This window comes from Gymnodraco acuticeps, unplaced genomic scaffold, assembly GCF_902827175.1.
Source record: "Gymnodraco acuticeps unplaced genomic scaffold, fGymAcu1.1, whole genome shotgun sequence".
NCBI lineage: Eukaryota > Metazoa > Chordata > Actinopteri > Perciformes > Bathydraconidae > Gymnodraco > Gymnodraco acuticeps.
The window spans coordinates 1,621,646-1,639,270 of NW_022991244.1; the positions used below are offsets into that span (position 1 = coordinate 1,621,646).

General features: G+C 39.9%; 2 protein-coding genes across 9 annotated transcripts in view; one reads left to right on the forward strand and one right to left on the reverse strand.

Moving 5' to 3' along the window:
* Positions 1–17,625, reverse strand: part of tacc1 (transforming, acidic coiled-coil containing protein 1) — a 31,991-nt gene that overhangs the window by 13,712 nt on the left and 654 nt on the right. Inside the window, exon 2 of one of the 4 annotated variants that reach the window (XM_034239559.1) lies at positions 15,276–15,495. Coding sequence is in view for 1 of the 4 variants with exons in the window: in XM_034239557.1 (XP_034095448.1) it covers positions 10,649–10,719 (71 nt within the window). In the remaining 3 variants the exon portion in view is untranslated. Of the gene's footprint in view, positions 1–10,648; positions 10,780–15,275; positions 15,560–17,625 lie in introns of those variants that run through there. The other 3 variants (XM_034239562.1, XM_034239561.1, XM_034239557.1) reach the window with 3 other exon arrangements.
* Positions 4,218–10,258, forward strand: aggf1 (angiogenic factor with G patch and FHA domains 1). Of its 5 annotated transcripts, none has more exons than XM_034239565.1 (16): positions 4,218–4,294; positions 4,398–4,459; positions 4,964–5,157; positions 5,322–5,421; positions 5,523–5,725; positions 5,939–6,070; positions 6,186–6,386; positions 7,278–7,722; positions 7,876–7,984; positions 8,183–8,234; positions 8,323–8,424; positions 8,519–8,684; positions 8,886–8,968; positions 9,062–9,189; positions 9,273–9,372; positions 9,478–9,768. In XM_034239565.1, exons 2-16 carry the CDS (start codon positions 4,426–4,428, stop codon positions 9,721–9,723), a joined length of 2,295 nt encoding a protein of 764 aa, XP_034095456.1. In that variant the 5' UTR covers positions 4,218–4,294; positions 4,398–4,425; the 3' UTR covers positions 9,724–9,768. The 5 variants fall into 5 exon arrangements, with proteins under 5 accessions (XP_034095456.1, XP_034095454.1, XP_034095455.1 ...); XM_034239563.1 differs by having other exon boundaries at positions 4,247–4,312; XM_034239566.1 differs by having other exon boundaries at positions 4,269–4,287.

The following is a 17,625-nucleotide window of genomic DNA, read 5'->3' on the forward strand; positions in this document are numbered from 1 at the left end:
ACACGAGCACACATTGTACTATATTTTTCTGTTTATCTGTGTTATTGTGTTGCACTGTTGGAGAAGCCTGTGACCTAAGATTTTCATCGGCATAACTACACTGTAGATATGTTCGTATGACAAAATAAAGAACCTTGAACCTTGTTGAATGCTTTTAAGACAAAGAAGAATAACATAAGAGGACTGTTCTCTTAACTGCAAAAACCCAAGAGCCACTCATTATTATCAACAACGGACTCTCCATGTAGATTAAAAGGCCCTTGACACACACAAAGATAAACAACTTGTGGAAATAGTCTCAATTCGAAACACAGCTTCTAGTGATCTATTAATACCAGCTGATGATGGTGATATTATTAAATGTTCTTGTCAAACTGTACTTTTTCAGGAGTTGCACCCTTTATGGCACCACTGACCAGTGGTGTTCCCCAGGGCTCCATCTTTGTCCCCCTGTTGTTTGCTATAGACTAGCTCTCACTGGGACACAACATTTGTTTATATTGTTACAAGAATGAAACTCAGTTATTTTGCCCAAACTTTTGAAAGCCACCTAATCTCTTTTCTATCAGAAACCCAAGACCTGGATGTCTCAAAACCAGTTCAATTAAAAATAAATGTTGACTCCACTTCGAGCGATATAATTACTAACAAAGCACTTATATACTAACAAAGGACTGGCTTACCTAAAGCCTGTTGAGTAGCACTTGAAATGTTTTGGCTCTATGAAACCTGATGTACTTATATGATTCTGTTTTCTTCAAGTTTGTATCGTCTTGGTCGAATGCACTTATTGTAAGTCGCTTTGGATAAAAGCGTCAGCTAAATGCAATGTAATGTAATACATATTAACCAATTGTTTTTGATGTTTATTAGTGACCTCTTGTCATAACTGTTTTCTAATCATGCTTCCTTCCATATGTTATGAAAAGCTCTTTAAGTGTATTCAAATATTTATATCTAATGTCATGATTATTTAAGTCACTGTTTTCAAGGTTTAGCCACAGCACAATCTCTCCCCTATAGTTATAAAACAAATTATAGCTGGCTCCTATTACTGAATTGCTGCTACCCTAGGAGCCAAAGTACGGTTTCAGATCTGACTGAGCCCTAACTCAAAACTAATGGTGCCTGTTTTGTTTTTGTGGTTAGGAATGCTAGTACAAGAACTTCTTGTTAGAGATTCAGTAACATGTTTTACTTCTAACCTGTCTTTAAAAAAACAACATATTTGTGTCACTTAAGTTGTAATACTATATGTATTATCTGTCCTATTTGTTTATTTCACACTTTATTATGTTATGATTTAAGGGTAGTTCATTATTTGTATTTTTAGTGGCCTGATTTTATTTAATTGTACTGTGCTGTCTACAAACAATTTGGATATGTTAATTTCCAAAGCAAAATGAAACACAACATAACTTCAACATGCCCACAGCTTGTGTGCTTTTTCAAGACCACCTATGTGTGATATACTTACTGTTTTGTTAGCCTTGTATATAACATGCTAATGCCTCCTCTGTTTATTGTTTTATAATACTGTACTCCTTCTCCAGAAACTTCTCTTTGGTTTGGCAATACAACAGCTAAAACTCCTCCCAAATTCCTACACACACACACACACACACACACACACACACACACACACACACACACACACACACACACACACACACACACACACACACACACACACACACACACACACACACACACACACACACACACACACACACACACACACCACACACACACACACACACACACACACACACACACCACACACACACACACACACACACACACACACACACACACACACACACACACACACACACACACACACACACACACACACAAAAGGGTGGAGTTTGTCATTTGCCAACATATTTACTATCTGGCTTCTGGCGGGGCTTGAGGCTGGGTGGGAGAATCGATCCCTGCTTCATTGATCATGTGAAAGTGGTAGTGATGGGGTAGTAGTACAAAGAGATTATCACTGGAGTCCAATGATCAATGTGTGCCTTTATTCTGGAGATAGTTTATCTTTCCTGTCTGTTAAATGTTGGCTAACAAAAGCAGCAGTCCTATTTTTGAATTCACTGAACAACATTGGAGACCCTCAGTCGATAAGGCCTATTACAACAAAGAATACTGTCTTAACACATAATGGAGCCATCCTTGTTTATAATTCTTGATCAACACTTAGGTTTTATTTGAGTAATAAACAAAGATACAGCAAATGAATAACCTTGAATGGGAGGTGCGATTGTGGTGTGTTTTCTGCTCTATGGATGTTATTTTTCAAAATAGAAATGGGAAAGATATGAAACTCTGTCTGTTTACTTAGGTTATTGTCTTATTCTTAATGGTTGCTTGTTGCATTAAGTTAAACTTGAATTGCCATTATTTTTAGGAACACACTTAAAACCTGAAGTGAGCACCTACGTATTTTTCCTTTCAAAACAAACCAATTGTTCCCACAGGTGACAGCTTTATGTCTGTTTTTTTTCTAGTCTAAAAATGGCATCAATACACATCAGTAAGCAGTAATGTTTCCAGATAAAAGACCACCACAGCCACCAGACGTCTTGACTAGGAGTGAAGCTCCACCAAAATCCAAACACAATGCGAAAGAGCTCAGATTTCAAACACTGAGGGATGAACCCAAAAGCCCATTTTAACAAAAAACAGAAAGTGACTAAAAGCAGAAGGAAAAACAAGTCTGGCCTCTTCTCTGTTGCCACAACAACTCAAAATCTGCCCGCGTCTGTCCAAATGTGACTAATGACACAGTCTCCATGTCAGGCTTAACATTTAGTAACAATATTTTCCTGACAAAGCTGCCCTGTCCCTTAAAAGCTCAAGTGTCTGAAAGAATGCAGACATACTATTTGCACATAAGAACATGATATATTTACTCTGTGTCTTCTTCAGTAGTAGATTAAACACACTTGCCATAAATAGAAACTGTGACTCATTTTTAGAAGACAATAGTGGAGCAACATCCTTACACATAGCCCCTCCTCTGGAGCCTAAAATAAGTGTAGGCACAAGAGAGTAGGAAGCAGATTAAATGTGACTAGAAGAATTGTTTTGTGTGTTTTGAGTAACAAAGGAGGAAGAGGAAGGATAAGTGGAACAAAGGCCACTGACAGAGATAATGTGTGCAACAATATAACCATATGTTTGTAGTCCTGATTTGCCCTTACACAAGTGAGAGGCAAACTAAAGTGACAGCTCTATATGGACAGTGACAAACAGTCATCAACAGTAATCAACTAACAGCGAGGAGTGCAAGGTACTAGATGAACATGTTTCGCTTTGACTTTAGATTGACCACATCCTGTCAGAAATAAGCAACTACTGTATCAAGGCATGAAAAGACACGATTTCACTCTGAGCTGAACAGAATCAGTGTGCTGCAGCAACATCTAGTGGGAAAATTGCATAGGCACACCCGCACAGTGCACTTAGCAAAGACAAAACACATTGCTGAAAAGGATTGCAACAAACATCATCAATTTAAATACCTAATTAACAATATATAAACACCAATAAAAACCAACCTTTTACCTAATATGACATCAGCTGATTTGGAGCTTTAGTTGTGCATATTCTCAAGTAACTTTTCCAAGAAATTGACACTATTTGACCCCAAGGATTGTTTTGGGGGGCCTCATCACATACATTTAGCTGATAATCCAGGTTTATTTGCCATTGACTTCCCTTTAATTTAGCACCTTTTATAATGTACAACTATTATCGCCTATTAACTGAGAATCTTAGCACACTCATTACAAGAGACTCTAAAATCTAAAAGATTTTGAAGTCAATATCGTTTTTCCATGATCAGTATTATGTACTAAAATCAAGTTAATTAGCATTCACCTAATGGTGTGTAAACCAGAGAAAGTTATTCTGCGGAAAATAATTTCCTGGACTATCTGTTGTCCACTGCACTCTAAATGAATACATACAGAACAGTGCGTTTGTGAGAAGTGAGAGAAAATTGAGCTTTGTATGCTATCTCCATAGTAAAACACGTTGACGTAAAGACCATAGTTTAGAGCAAGTTGATACGGTCATTTGAACATAAAAAGGATAAAAGTCGAAATAAATGTACTAAATAAACTAGTTTGCTGATAAACTATGAACATTGTTTCGTCGATGGGTGGCAGTACGTTTCCCGAGGATGTGTCAGATTTATAAGAAGTCCGCCAAGCCCGAACAAGAAGCACTTCCGTTGTGACGTAATATTTGAGCCATAGCAAATGGCGGTTGAAAAGGGTGGACAGTAAACACGTTTATAACTGTAACTGTTTAAATATCATCAAAACATGTACTCGAGTGTGTCGGATTTACAGAGCAGTTACAACATGTTTATTTTCAACTTTCAGGTGGGTTCATTTGTCGTGCTGACTGGAAATGCACTGCCAAAGACACGAAAACGACGCAAACGGTAAGAAAAGTTACACTTTATGGCAGGGCTAACTTTAGCTACAGCGTTCGGTTGGCACAGTAACGCTCAGCGGCAGAGGTGGGAGAAGTACTGTGATCTTGTAATTAAGCAAAAGTATGTACTTAGTTACTTTACACCACTGGGCCAAATTAAGGTCAGCGGTCTGTTAATATGTGTGCCTAATTAGGGCTGGTGCTGTGTAGAACAATTAATAGGCAGTGTATAATAAAGTATTTCAATTATTCTGAGTACAAGTACCAATACCACGCTATAAAGAAAGCATAAAGTGGTACAAAATCAAAATACTCAGGTAAAGCAAAAGTACCTCAAATGTGTACTTAAGTACAGTACTTGAGTAAATGTACTTAGTTACTTCCCACCACTGTTAGTAGCCTATGTAATATATATTAGTATGCATAACGCCAACGTTCGCTGAGTTAGCTTTAGTTCCCGCTCTGAAGCAGTTCATGTATACATTCTAAAGCTGAATCTCAATGTCTACAGTTGATATAATGGAGAACGAAGATGGAGAAAATGAAACTGAGTCTGAAGGGACGGAACTCCGTCTGAAAGTCGAGTCGTTGAAGCAGGAGCTCCACGAGTGCAGAGCCGAGCTGGCAAAGCTACAGAAACAACTGAAGCAGTCAGAAAGACTCCAGCAGAACACAGAGAGCTACAACGAAGACCTGAGAAAACAGGTCAGTGCATACTAAAGAAATCACCATTAATGATAACAACACAAACGGTAAACATCTCTGCAAAAACACTGAGTTTAATCAGTCTAAATAATCATATTCCCATTATCATGTTATAACAGCAAGCATTTTAAGAGCGTATGCCATTTTGAATTGATCTGTTTCAGGTCGACCAGCTGAGCGCAGAGATTCATCAGCGAAAGAAGAAAGATAAAGACAGAGTTGACAGTGAAACTCAAACGGAAGAATATGTATGGACAGAAACTGGTGTGTTGATTTTGTATTTACATTACATACATTAATTTATCGTTTGTATTTTTGTCCGAAAGTGAGGAAATAGTTACTAAGGGTTCAATATTCCTTTGTAGATTATTACAACTACTACTATGGAGGCAACACTCAGAACCCAGAGGCTTCAGACAGTCAGGAAGGCCTGAATGCAGCAGCAGTAGAAGCAGCAGATGGCAGCAACACAGCAGGGGTTTCAGCACCAAATGAAACAACAACAACAGCTGCAGCAGCTGATGTTGATAACCCCACGCCTGATAACGGTGTTGAAGTCACAACTGAGGTTTGTTTATTATAAAGATACTTGAATTAAAAAGTAACTGCACATGTTTCTTTTAACATCATGTCATGAAATCGACGTTAGAATGCTATTGATAGTTTCACATATCGATTAAGTGAATCCTCACTAAACCCATATACTGAAGTAAGGAGATGTTGATATATATGGATAAGTGCAATTGGAGTTATGACTAATTATTGGCATTGTCTCATTCAGGAAGGTGATGGAGGATCCATAGCTGATATTTTGAGGGCCACTGCTGAAGAGGCTATGACGCAGACCGGCTTTGTTTTTGATGAGACGCATGGGTTGTACTATGACCACAGCACAGGCTTCTACTACGACTCGGTATGTCAAAAAACACCCTTTTCAGTACAATAAGGCTTAATATAGCAGAATATGTTAAGCAGCATATTTTTTTCGTCCCAGTCATCTGATTTTTAAACACAGTTCTCGTCCTCAGGGCAGTCAGCTGTACTATGATGCCAACACAGGCATTTACTACTACCATGATACAGAGAGTGGACGATACCAATTTCATTCCAAGATTGAGGTGCCTGCTGCACAGACTGCTGCAGAGCCTTGCAAAGAAAAGAGCACAGGTGAATGGAAGGGCAGAAAGTCAAAGAAAGGGTCCAAGAAAAGCTCCCACCAGGACAATAAGGTATGTTACATCCGTGGATCTCTGACTGATGCATTACAGAGATACATTTTATGCTTGGTGGCTGACAGTGGGCTGATGACTTTGTAGTTCCCCTTTTTAAAGACTTAAATTAGTCATCATTGTATTGGTCTCAGTCTTCCAATGCTTGTTTTTCTTGAAATATGTAAGATTAGTTGACTAAAAAGATTGTCCTCTGACCTAGGTGCAAGAGGTGACTTGCTCATTGGCTAAAATGAAGATTTCTTCTTACTGGGATTCTGCTTCCCGCAAAGGTACACCTTTCCTTCCAGCACGCAAAGCAATACAGAAGATTAGATCAATACTTTTTCACCTAGACTCTTAATTCAATAGTTTTGCCATCACAGTGGGGTGAATTCATACTGATAAAGCACTCCTAGAGTTCAATGAAGGTGGTGTTATTCGCACAAGCAGCACCTTAACATTTGTAGGTCTATATCAAGCTTTAAAGTAAGGGATTACATTTTTCACACAATAAATGTTAGGATGGCAAAGTAGTCAATTATAGCCCAAGTGGAGGATAGTTGTAATTGTATTCATAAAGCATTCCTTTCATCTTGTAAGATGACAAAAAAGGCTTTTGTGTACTTTAAGAATCTGTTTAAATGCCCTTTAGTTACTCTGTACAGCGGCATAAACCACAAATGATTCAAAGTTTTAGCTTTGCTTATGAATCTGGGAGCAGAGTAGGATTAAGATCATTGTAGATTTCCTGGTGTCATTTTAGAGGTCTATAGGTAATTGCCTTTGAAGACTGAAACTATGTACAAACACGGTGTCAGACATGAAACATGGGATCTACAAAGCCAGCTTGCCCCCTGTCAGTGAACATCACTGAAGATAGTAAACTCACTGTTGACTGTCTGATGGCAGGAACTCAAATTTGACGAGGTGAAGTTGGAAGAAGAAGAAATTGACTGGGTCGAAAGGCCAACAACCAAGAGGAGCACAGAATCACGAAAACTGAAGCGAAAGTCTTGCAGTCCGGACACGGCCTCGCGTAGAAAAGACTCTCATAAACACAGAGCGGATAGCGACAAATCTTCGTCAAAGAGGAAGAAGCAGAAAAAAAGTTCCCACGATGATGATAAGGATAAGGGTCGATCAAAGAAGAAAAGTAAGAAATCAAAGACAAAAAAGAAGAAAAAGAAGAAAAGCCCGGCTCGGAGCGATGATTCAGATGATAACAGCGAACCAGAAGAGGGTGAGCTCACTGAGTCGGAGAGAGAAGAGTGGGACTCCACTCCCTCGGCCTCTTCTTCCAGCTCCAGCTCCAAGGAAAGCTCCGAGGCAGAAATGGAGACTCAGATTAATGCAGGTGAGAGGACGAAGCAGCTAAATTCACAGCCGGGCCCGCATCCAAAAAACATTGTACTTGGGTGAAGTAGTTTAATCTGGCTGTAATTGAGATGTCATCGTTACTATCACTAGCTTTTTGAGGCTGACACGTTCCCTTTTTTTTTGTTTACAGCCAAAGAGATATGGCCGCCCTGTGTCAGAGTGACAGTGGTCAGATCTCCAGTGATGCAGGTCGGCACTCTGTTCATCATCACGGCCACCTCTCCAGCCACCATTGGCAGGTTTGTGCTATTTCTCTCTTGTGCATGTTATTATACAATGGGTTTACAAAGGTAAACAGGGAGGCTGCTAACAAAGAGAATGACATGGCTTTAAGAAATAACCCCCCTGTGAAAAGTGTTGACTCACTTAGTGAAAATATGAATATTGATCTCTGGGTAAGTTAAAAAGAAAACAACCTGCTGTCTCTCCTGTTGCAGAGAGAAAAGCATGGACCATGCAATCCTATTATCAGAATTGGGAGTGAGCAAGGTAACTTTTTGCTCTTATAAATTGTCCACGGATCTTCCTAATTTATTTGCATTTGTGATGTTTCTCACTGAACTGTGTTTGGGTCCAGTTTCACGCAGAGGTGTACTTCGACCAGGAGCAGCAAGGCTACATGCTGGTGGACCAGGGCAGCCAGAATGGAACAGTCATCAATGGCAACCGGATCTTGCAGGTCAACATTTGATCTCAGTTTGTAGCCTTTAAAAAAAAAAAAAAAAAGCCCTTAAACTCAGTAATGACACTATCAATGGATCTTCATACTACAGCCCAAAACCAAGTGTGAGCCACAAGCACTGATGCACGGCGACGAGGTGAAGATGGGAGAGACTGTGCTGTCCTTTCACATCCACCCGGGGACTGACACCTGTGATGGCTGCGAGCCTGGCCAGGTGATGGCCCACATCAACAAGTACAAGAGAGAGGAGAATACAGGTGAGCCACCTCATGAGAAATTAGTTTTAAGTCCAAGTGTGACAGCCAAGGCTTCAGACATTTCGTTTTTCTGTTGTCGGTCGGTCACATTCTCTTGGTCACGATTGAGGGGATTCATAAAATGTGGCAATGGTGAACTGATTAGAATTTGGCAGTAAAAGGTCACTGAACTAATTAGCGATTCTCTGTATATTTCCAAAGCCCCTGCGGCTCCCACCAAAGAGGACAAAGAAGCACTGAGACAGAAGGAGCTGAAACAGATGAAGGCCAGATATGGCTTGCAGGTGAGTTTCATCAGGACTAGCATCCTCAAGTTTAAGCTTTAAACGTCTTGTTTCTTCATGCAGCCAATCACCTCTGTGCTTTTCTGTAAACAGAGCAGTGAGTATGAGGAGGCCAAAGCCCTGAGGAACCCCAGGTACCAGGACCGAGCGGAGTCTCGGCGACAGACTGTCGGTAGTGAGGGTGTTTTCCAACGAGACGATGCACCTGCTTCTGTTCATCAGTAAGTACATTGCCCTTGACTATATTGGTAACGAAAGATAATATAGGATGATGTGCTAATCAAGTATTACTCGTTTCTTATAGGGAGATCAGTGAAGTCAATAAAGGACGGAAAATGCTGGAAAAGATGGGCTGGAAGAAAGGAGAGGGGCTGGGTAAAGAGGGGACTGGCATGAAAACCCCGGTAAGTCGAGTTCTACTGATGCCTTTGTTGGCAGGTTGACTGAAAATGTATTGTAAGTCAACAAAACAACTTAATTATTGTTCTTTTTCCTTCCTTTCTGCACAGATTCAACTGAAAATCAGGAAGTCCCAGTCCGGTTTGGGGGCTGGTGCGGCCTTGTCTCTAGACGCCGCCTCTGTGACCAAATCAAAGTCCCAGAAGAACTGGGAGAAAGCGCGTGAAAGATTTGCCGATACGTGCCAGCCTGATGTGCCGTCACCTCAAACACCAAAGAACAAAGCCTGGGTGAAAGGAGAAGAGACGGCTGACACAGAAGCAGGGGTTGAAACAGAGGGCCAAAGTTTAGAATAGCTAGACACAGCTGGACGTTTGACGTGTATCACTGTACTGCCCGAGGAAACGTGTCTTTACATTAGAAAGCAATAACACTATTTCCACATTGAAACAATTTTGTTATTTTACAGTCGTCGGGAACAGTCGCTGAAGACCCTAGCAACCAATCTGAGCTGGTTTACTCAGTTGTGAAGAACTACATCTGTCAACGCTACCTGTCAACCAGTTTGTAAAGTCACAATCTGTTTGTATAATGTGTTGGTTCCTCCTTCTGTAGAAGTGAGTTGTGTGGAATGTTACAGTCCAAACACTGAGGAACTCAGTGAGCGTGTTTCAAGGTCCAGTGTGCCTGTAGCGCTGCCTCCCAGAATAAAGGCAACATGAATCGCCTCGAGCTAATATTGACACGTTGGAGCTATATTTCTCACAATGAGATTATGGTATGATGACACAAATCTCTCACAAATCTGTTGGAGACGATCCTAAAACACTAATCATGTTAAACCAGTCTCAACTACTGGTGTGTTGTACATAAAATAAGAACATGCTCAACCACTGTTTATGATCATGTTATTTTACTTGGCATTTTGCATGGCATGGCATGGACATACTTTTGTGAGGCCAGTAAGCAAACAATTTTAACAGTCTGTATGCAGTCTTATCTGGGAGCTCATGGGGGTGTGTGAATATTTGCATGTGTGTGCAAGTTGCGAGCTTGAACAGAGGCCACTCTAAAATTAAAAATAATGCAAGTTTAGTTAAATCCTCAGTATTTTAGTTTAGTAAATAGTATACGTTTCACTGCTACTTCGTTACTAAAACTGCATACATATTCACAAATATGTTCAGCTGAAAGCAACACACATCTCAAGTCAATGAATGGAAGTGACAACAGTTTTTTTTCTGTTAAGTCAGCATACAACAGGTGAGGAATTTGACTCACATGACACTGCTGGTGTGACTCCTTGAGCTGGCTCGCCTGCTGCCCTTCTTCTGACTGATAGTGCCACCCATTGTAATTCCTTTGGTTGATGGATAGGCAAACTGGTGTATTCTCTTAGCTAGTGTGCACACTAGCCTGCATTCCTGAGTAGCAGCGCTTCAATGCCGTCAGCGTTCTTCTTCTCTACTGACAGGTGTGTCCTCCTGTTCCTCCGTCCTCCTGTTCCTCCCTCCTCAAATCTCCTCCCTCAACTTTACCACCAGAAAGTAAACACTCAGACGCTGATACTGCAGTCGTGTAATCAAACTGGGAGGGATCAACTTGTGTCTTCTGTGCCCGGTTCAATTGGGTAGAAAGTCTCAGCCATAAAAATATGTGGTGAGTCACGAGATAAGTGGGAATTCGTTCTTCTGTGAAGATGTTGCTTAAGGCTCTCCAGAGATCTGGCTTGACCAGTTCAGAGGAACACTGAGCCACTGTTTCTTTCAGGGAAGGCTTCTCATTATGTCATTTCTGCCTCATGTAGGGCAAAATCAGCAGATTGGAGTTATATTCATGGCCTGTTTCGTGTTAATGATGTTATATGATAACAGTAATTCAATCCCTCTTGAAGTTCAGTTCTTGTAAACACTGCAGGGTACACAGAATGGCTAATCTGTGCAACAGTGCATGTTAATATTGTAGTGAAAAGATCACTTCGCTCACAGTTGGAAAATGTGAATACTCCTGAGGCAACTTGGATTGGACTCTCACAGGCAAGTGGGAGCACGTTTTCTTTAAGCCTTACTATAGCTATAAGTAACTTACTGAAGTGACAGGCAGTGTTTTTGTAAATGTTTTTATATTCCTTACAAAGCCTCAGACTAAACAGTAATTTATAATCTATAGTAGCTTTCACACACAAAATAAATGATTGGGATTTATGGAAGCGGAAATAGGTACTTTTTGTTTTTGATACATTTTAAGAAAAATGTGTGTGAAAAAATATATTTAATTTATATATATATATCATTAATTAATTTATAAAGCAGTTTTACATAATTGTACAGTTTATAACCCTGACGCAGATGAGGAAAATGTAACTGCTGTTTTAATAACCAAGTGGAATTTTTACAGTCACTAAAACTTGGCATTGCACGATCGGACCCTCACAATGACACCTTGTTTTCCGCCCCTTCTAGCGTTTGACTGGTCAATCACATACATGCACAATCACACTTGTCACAAACACTGGTGTGTCCTGCATTTAAAAAAAGAATCAGACAAAGAAGAAGGGAGTGTCTCATCTCTGCAGATAAAAGAGGTATGTTTCTACTGAGGATAAAGGGTTTCTGGTATTTAGATGAAGCTTGTTCTCAATCTTGATAGTCACAACAGAGGCAGAAGTTATGAAGAGAAGTACTTTTCATTATCAGATTTATTTACATGCAAGATTAAATCACAAATTGTCTAAATCAAAGTAATATGTTTCTTATGCTATATTTATTTAACATTTAGTCTGTTTTAAAAATAAATGTACATCATAAAAAGGACTTAAATCATTTTTAAGTTACTGACCTTAACTAAACTTCTTTTAAATACTGTTCTTCAAATATACCCTCGGTCTATGGCCATAAAATCAACTTTAATTATTATTTGAATAATCATTTAATGTACATTTTTCCATTATTCAAGAAGAGGAGAGTTGCTCAAATGGTAATCTTTATCTTATCTTATTGGATTGTTTCACTGTGTGAATAAGCTGATTTAATTATTCACTAGACAACAAAATGTGCCATTAAATATGCTTTTTATCGTATTATTGTTCCTAAACACTGACACGATGAAGCACTGATAGTTATCATGTTTACGTAAGATAGAGTTACCACATCTAGCTTCTTTTATAAGCTACTTTTAGCAATAGGATATTTTGTGAAAATGGCCTGGTCATCTAAAGTTCAAGGAGTGTAAAAGGTTTGGGACTACAGTGTAACAGTATAATATCGAGCTCCACTCTGCCCCCCTGTGGAAGCTGGGGAGAGAACATTCATCCTCATCTGTCATGAAGTAAAGCTCTGCGTCAACAGTTTAAATTGTGTACTGTAGACTTTGTCAGAGCGACCACACAGTAACAGTAAGAGAGCGACTCCTTCATTGTCATCATTCATAGTTTTGTGCAGGATGTCATTCATTGTGATCATGGTCAAAGGCAGGGCTCACTGCACTCTGTAATTTAGGGAAACTCACCTCATAAATACAGCCCAGTGACCGTGTCCCTGTTTAAAAGACTGGAACTGCAGTTGTGTGCGTTTTAGAGCTTTCCCAGTGTGTTGTGCTGGTCAGAGCTGACTGCAGCTTGTTGCACTTCACAATGTGTTCATCTGAGCGAGTCAAACAGCTGTGTGGCAGAATTAAGTTTTTGTGTCATATTCACATAAACAGTCATGTGAGTGATCACAACAACAAAGTGAAGACAATAGCTACAGACAGATGGGAGTCCTCTCTTTGGTATGTAATGTTTCACTACAACCAGGTGGACCGCAGAAACGTGGTGCAGGGATGAGGGGATAAATGGAGAAATATAGACCTATGGTGTAATACAAAAAATGATAGATACTTCAAATGAGGGAAGGCCCAGCGTGTGTTGAACAAAATGTTGATGCCTTTACATGCTATTTGTAATGTTCAGGGAAGTTAACTATTTTTTTACCAAACATCTACACACGCAAACTGTATCACTGCATAAAAGGAAGTATGTATTTCTTCGGTGCTTTTAGAACCGCAAGCCGACGCCAATCTAAGTTCATTATATTTGAGGGTCGGACATTTCTACTGCCAACATCTCAACCACTCAGTTGCCAACACCAACACAACCTAGATATATATGTTTATATCCAAAATATGAATTTACCAACCCTAAGAATATATTTTAATATTGTTATTGTTGTTCTTAGTTTAAATGCAGGACTTTTAATTGTAACTGTGGTTTTGCTACGTTTACTTTATAAAAATATCTGAATACTTCTTCCGCTTGTTTTCAGTCTCTGTCTTTGTGTCAGACAGAAGCAGAAAATCACAACAGCCAGACTCAACATACTTTCATTTCATTTTAACCAGACAACGTGCGTCTGCCTGCGTCTGCAACTCTGTGTTATTGCAATCTCAGTCTGAGCATGTGAGTCCATTGAGAGGCATGAGACCAGAAGCGACACAAGTCTGAGAAACAGTTCTGTGTTGACTCAACTTCCCCCCACACTTCCGGCTCAGCTGGCCCTCCCAGCCGCGTCTGTCCAAGCCTGAGCCTCTTTAAATCAGAACAGAGCACACTGGCTCAAAACACGCAAGATTGCACCATTTTAGAACTTGAGATTTGGGCACACAGAATGCACTTGTTGGCTGTGAATGCGCGTGTGAGAGGAAGTGGGGGTTTACATGCCTGATAGTTCACAGATCATCCAACTAAAACCTTTTGGCTGAAAGGAAATGATCCTCATTCCAACCACATTCCAGTGTGAATATGTTTTTTACCCTCCTTCAGAATTGTCTTTTTCATGCTAGGAAATTAGATAACACAATTTGGTAAAGGAGGCTCTTGCTAAAAATAAAACAGTGTTAAAGTAAAGTGTGTTATATAATCCTATTAAAGCTGTCATAAGACTTTTACTGTTTATATGAAAGGGAAATAGCCCTTCCCAAGTGTTTCATGCCATGTGTCTTGTTATTAATACATCCAGATCAAAATTCCTTTGACACAAACTGAATGGAAATTCCAACAAAACTATGGCTTCCTCCCGGCAAGTGACTGAGCCGCTGTTGAACGTCTTCCACCCTCTGCCTTTCCTGCTCAGACCCGATCCTCTGGGTGCCTCCCTGTGACCTCATCTTCCCAGAAAATCTTCCAGAAACCTCAGCAGCACTCGCTCACATGATGCAGCCTCGATGCAACTTGTCCAACAACAAGAGACCGGTCTTTCTTTACAGAAAAAACATCTAGCCTTGCTTATTATACGTCAACAGCACTGATGGTGGTGTCCCAGCAGCCTGTTCATTCAACCAGAGTATCAACCATTGTGTGTGTGTGTGTGTGTGTGTGTGTGCGTGTGCGTGTGCGTGTGTGTGTGTGTGTGTGTGTGTGTGTATGTGTGTGTTGAGAAGCATCCTGTTTATACAGCCTGGGTACCGCTGCCTGCTGTGACAACCTAAACAAACCACATTTTCAGTCTGAACCTTATTGTTCGTGCCAAAGTTTCCATTTCAATCTTTGTGACTCATTCCTCCTTAAGCTCCAAAGTTTTGGTGACCTGCCTGTTGCTGTTAGTCTTAACATGAACAGCATTAATGAACAGAAGTACTAAAAAGCTCGGCACATCACACACACACCGCTAAGTGCTGGGTCGACTAGTAAAGGGTATTATAGAATCATGAAAAGAGGCTTTGTGTTCATGCATAAGACAATAGCTCCCACATGGCAGCAGGACTTTTAAACCAGACACAGCAGTGAGTCATAAGGCATACTGTCCAAAAGTCAGCAGATCAATACCAGAAAGCACAGTAAAGCAAACATATACTCAAGGAAAGCACAGACTGATATGAATAACGGGGCATCTGACAGGCAGACATGCTGTCACAGTTTGAGTGTAAATCATACCTCTGCTTCTCTGAGGACTGTGATGGATCTGATGGGATGTTTGTGTCCTTTCTTCACAACACAGAAGATGGAAAAGGTCTTCGTTCCCTGACAGCGGTCCTGAAGGGAGTCTGTGCTGTGACTGCTGTTGGAGGCGCCGGTCTCTGAGTGAAAATACTTGTTCTCTCTGCGTGGCGGAGCTTAGTCCATGTGGCTGGATGGGGAAAGGGAAATGAACTTTCTGGGCAAAGAGCCAAGAGCAGAGTGGGTTTTAAAGACACAGCATGTTTGCAGTGCTATATACAGATCAGGCACACTTTACACCGAGTAACAAGTAAAGACCTTTCCAGCTTCTGTATTTATCAAAGTTAGCATTTAGCATTACAGTGGACCATACAACACTACATTGTCAAATTATCTAAATTTAAACTAACATAATAGGGTCACATTAGTAACGTTAGCAGCTTGAATCTACAATAATGCATAACACTCACACACAATCTCACAGAATGTCCTTCTTCTAGTGGTGAAATGTGAAGTACTTACTTTTCACTGTACTGTGCTTCTACTTTCCCTTTCTCCAAACAGTTTTGAATGCCAAACTTTTAACACATTGGTATATGTTCAGTTGTCCTACATTAAGCCCTTTGCAGTGCATGTTTAATAAAAAAAAATGCAGTTATAGTAATTGATATTACCATATCATTTAAAGGTAGGAGCTCCAACAAGGCGTTTAGGACAGAGCGAATACACAGAGATGCTGTATGAGAAAACCAATGTGATTTTGGAAAATTGAACGATGTAAATCTATTCTAGTAGACCTCAACAATGGAATTATGATCAGTAGAAATGGCCATGACATGGGACCTTTAAGCAAACACAAGCAGTCATAGTTGTGAATAAGTGAACTGATGTCTCCCTCTTTTGGTGAATCATGAGAAGGCAACTGCAACAGAAAACAGCTATCATATTGTACCTCTAAGAATAAATAATAATAATAATAATAATTACTTTGCTTTATCATATACGTTCATCTCTATTATTTTTATTGTTTTTGCCAGTCTGAAAAATAAGAAACCAGCTTGAACTAAGGCTTAAATTACATTGAGAACATCACAGTGCAACATGCTAACTAACTGCTTATGGCATGGAACAATTATGTTTATAGTGAGTCCATTTGTAACATTAATTATCGTCATGTTTGCTTTCAGGAAACACATGACATCACCTCTTCATCCCCAGGGAGGCAAATCAGAAAGCTAATGACTCTACATAGGCTCATCACAGCCGAGCATCACACAGAGGCACTGCAGCAGTCCACAGTCCACTATGAGCCGAGGTTTTCATCGCAATATGTGATGAGATCGTTTTCTCCTCTGCTGCTTCTCTCTTACTATAGAGCAGGCTGGCCTCCATATGCATCCTACCATAGCCCCCATTCATGTCCACTGTAGCCTGGCAACAAGCTGCTAAGCTTCACCACTTCAAGATGAGGTGATACAAAACGGCTTAGTAATATCAAGATGTTTCTTACAATTTGAGGCCCTGAAAACCTGTTTTCTCAACTAGCTTTTGTGATGACAACGTGAACACATTTGTCTTTTTATACCTTAACAGCTTTTGGTGAAGTCACTGTTTAGTTATTTATTTATCTCACTCGTTTGAGGTTGGTAAATTACAGGGGGCTCTCTCAGTAAAGTTTTCACTGAATGCTGAAAAATAGAGGATTCTGGGCATGACAAAACATATGAAAGAGAGAGGCTGCTGAATGTATTGCACAAAGCACACTTATAACAACCCTGAATATTTCCAGATCAATAATGTTATAATATATATATTAGGGACAGAAGATAAGTCAGATGTGGTGTGCTAACACATTTTTTACATTTTGTATTAAAAAAATCCAATACCAGGACATTAAGCTATTGATTCTATGCATTTGCAGCATTACAAATATTAAGTAATGTCACATACTTCTGTTAGAGCTGGTGTTTTTTTAATTTTTTTTACTGTCAATCAAATCTGATCAATCTCCAGCCACATGTTCCTGATGACAGCATGTAGCAGATCTGTCAGCATCTGCCCCTAGCAATCAGGGTTTTTGAGAGTTAAACTGTGAATAAGTAATACCTTAAGATTCGCTTTGAAAACTTTGATTCATCAATATTTAATGTTTAAGTAAAAGCCTTGATTTATAGCCAAGTGTTGGGGAGCTTACATATTTGCTGACATCCAGCAGTCAAACCTCTTGCCTTGCTGGAATTACATGTAGGACACTGTGACATGGCTGGGTGCCACAAATGCAGCAGAGCACACTTCTGACCACAGCCAACCAAAACTGAATATCAGTTAGTTACACCTGAAATGTCCA

What these genes read in the sequence shown, in the direction of transcription:
- aggf1 (XM_034239565.1), top strand. Translation starts at nt 4,426, where the DNA reads ATGCACTGCCAAAGACACGAAAACGACGCAAACG. An exon ending in ATATGTATGGACAGAAACTG is followed by an intron (nt 5,422 to 5,522) that starts GTGTGTTGATTT and finishes ATTCCTTTGTAG; the next exon opens with ATTATTACAACTACTACTAT. An exon ending in TCTCCAGCCACCATTGGCAG is followed by an intron (nt 7,985 to 8,182) that starts GTTTGTGCTATT and finishes CTCCTGTTGCAG; the next exon opens with AGAGAAAAGCATGGACCATG.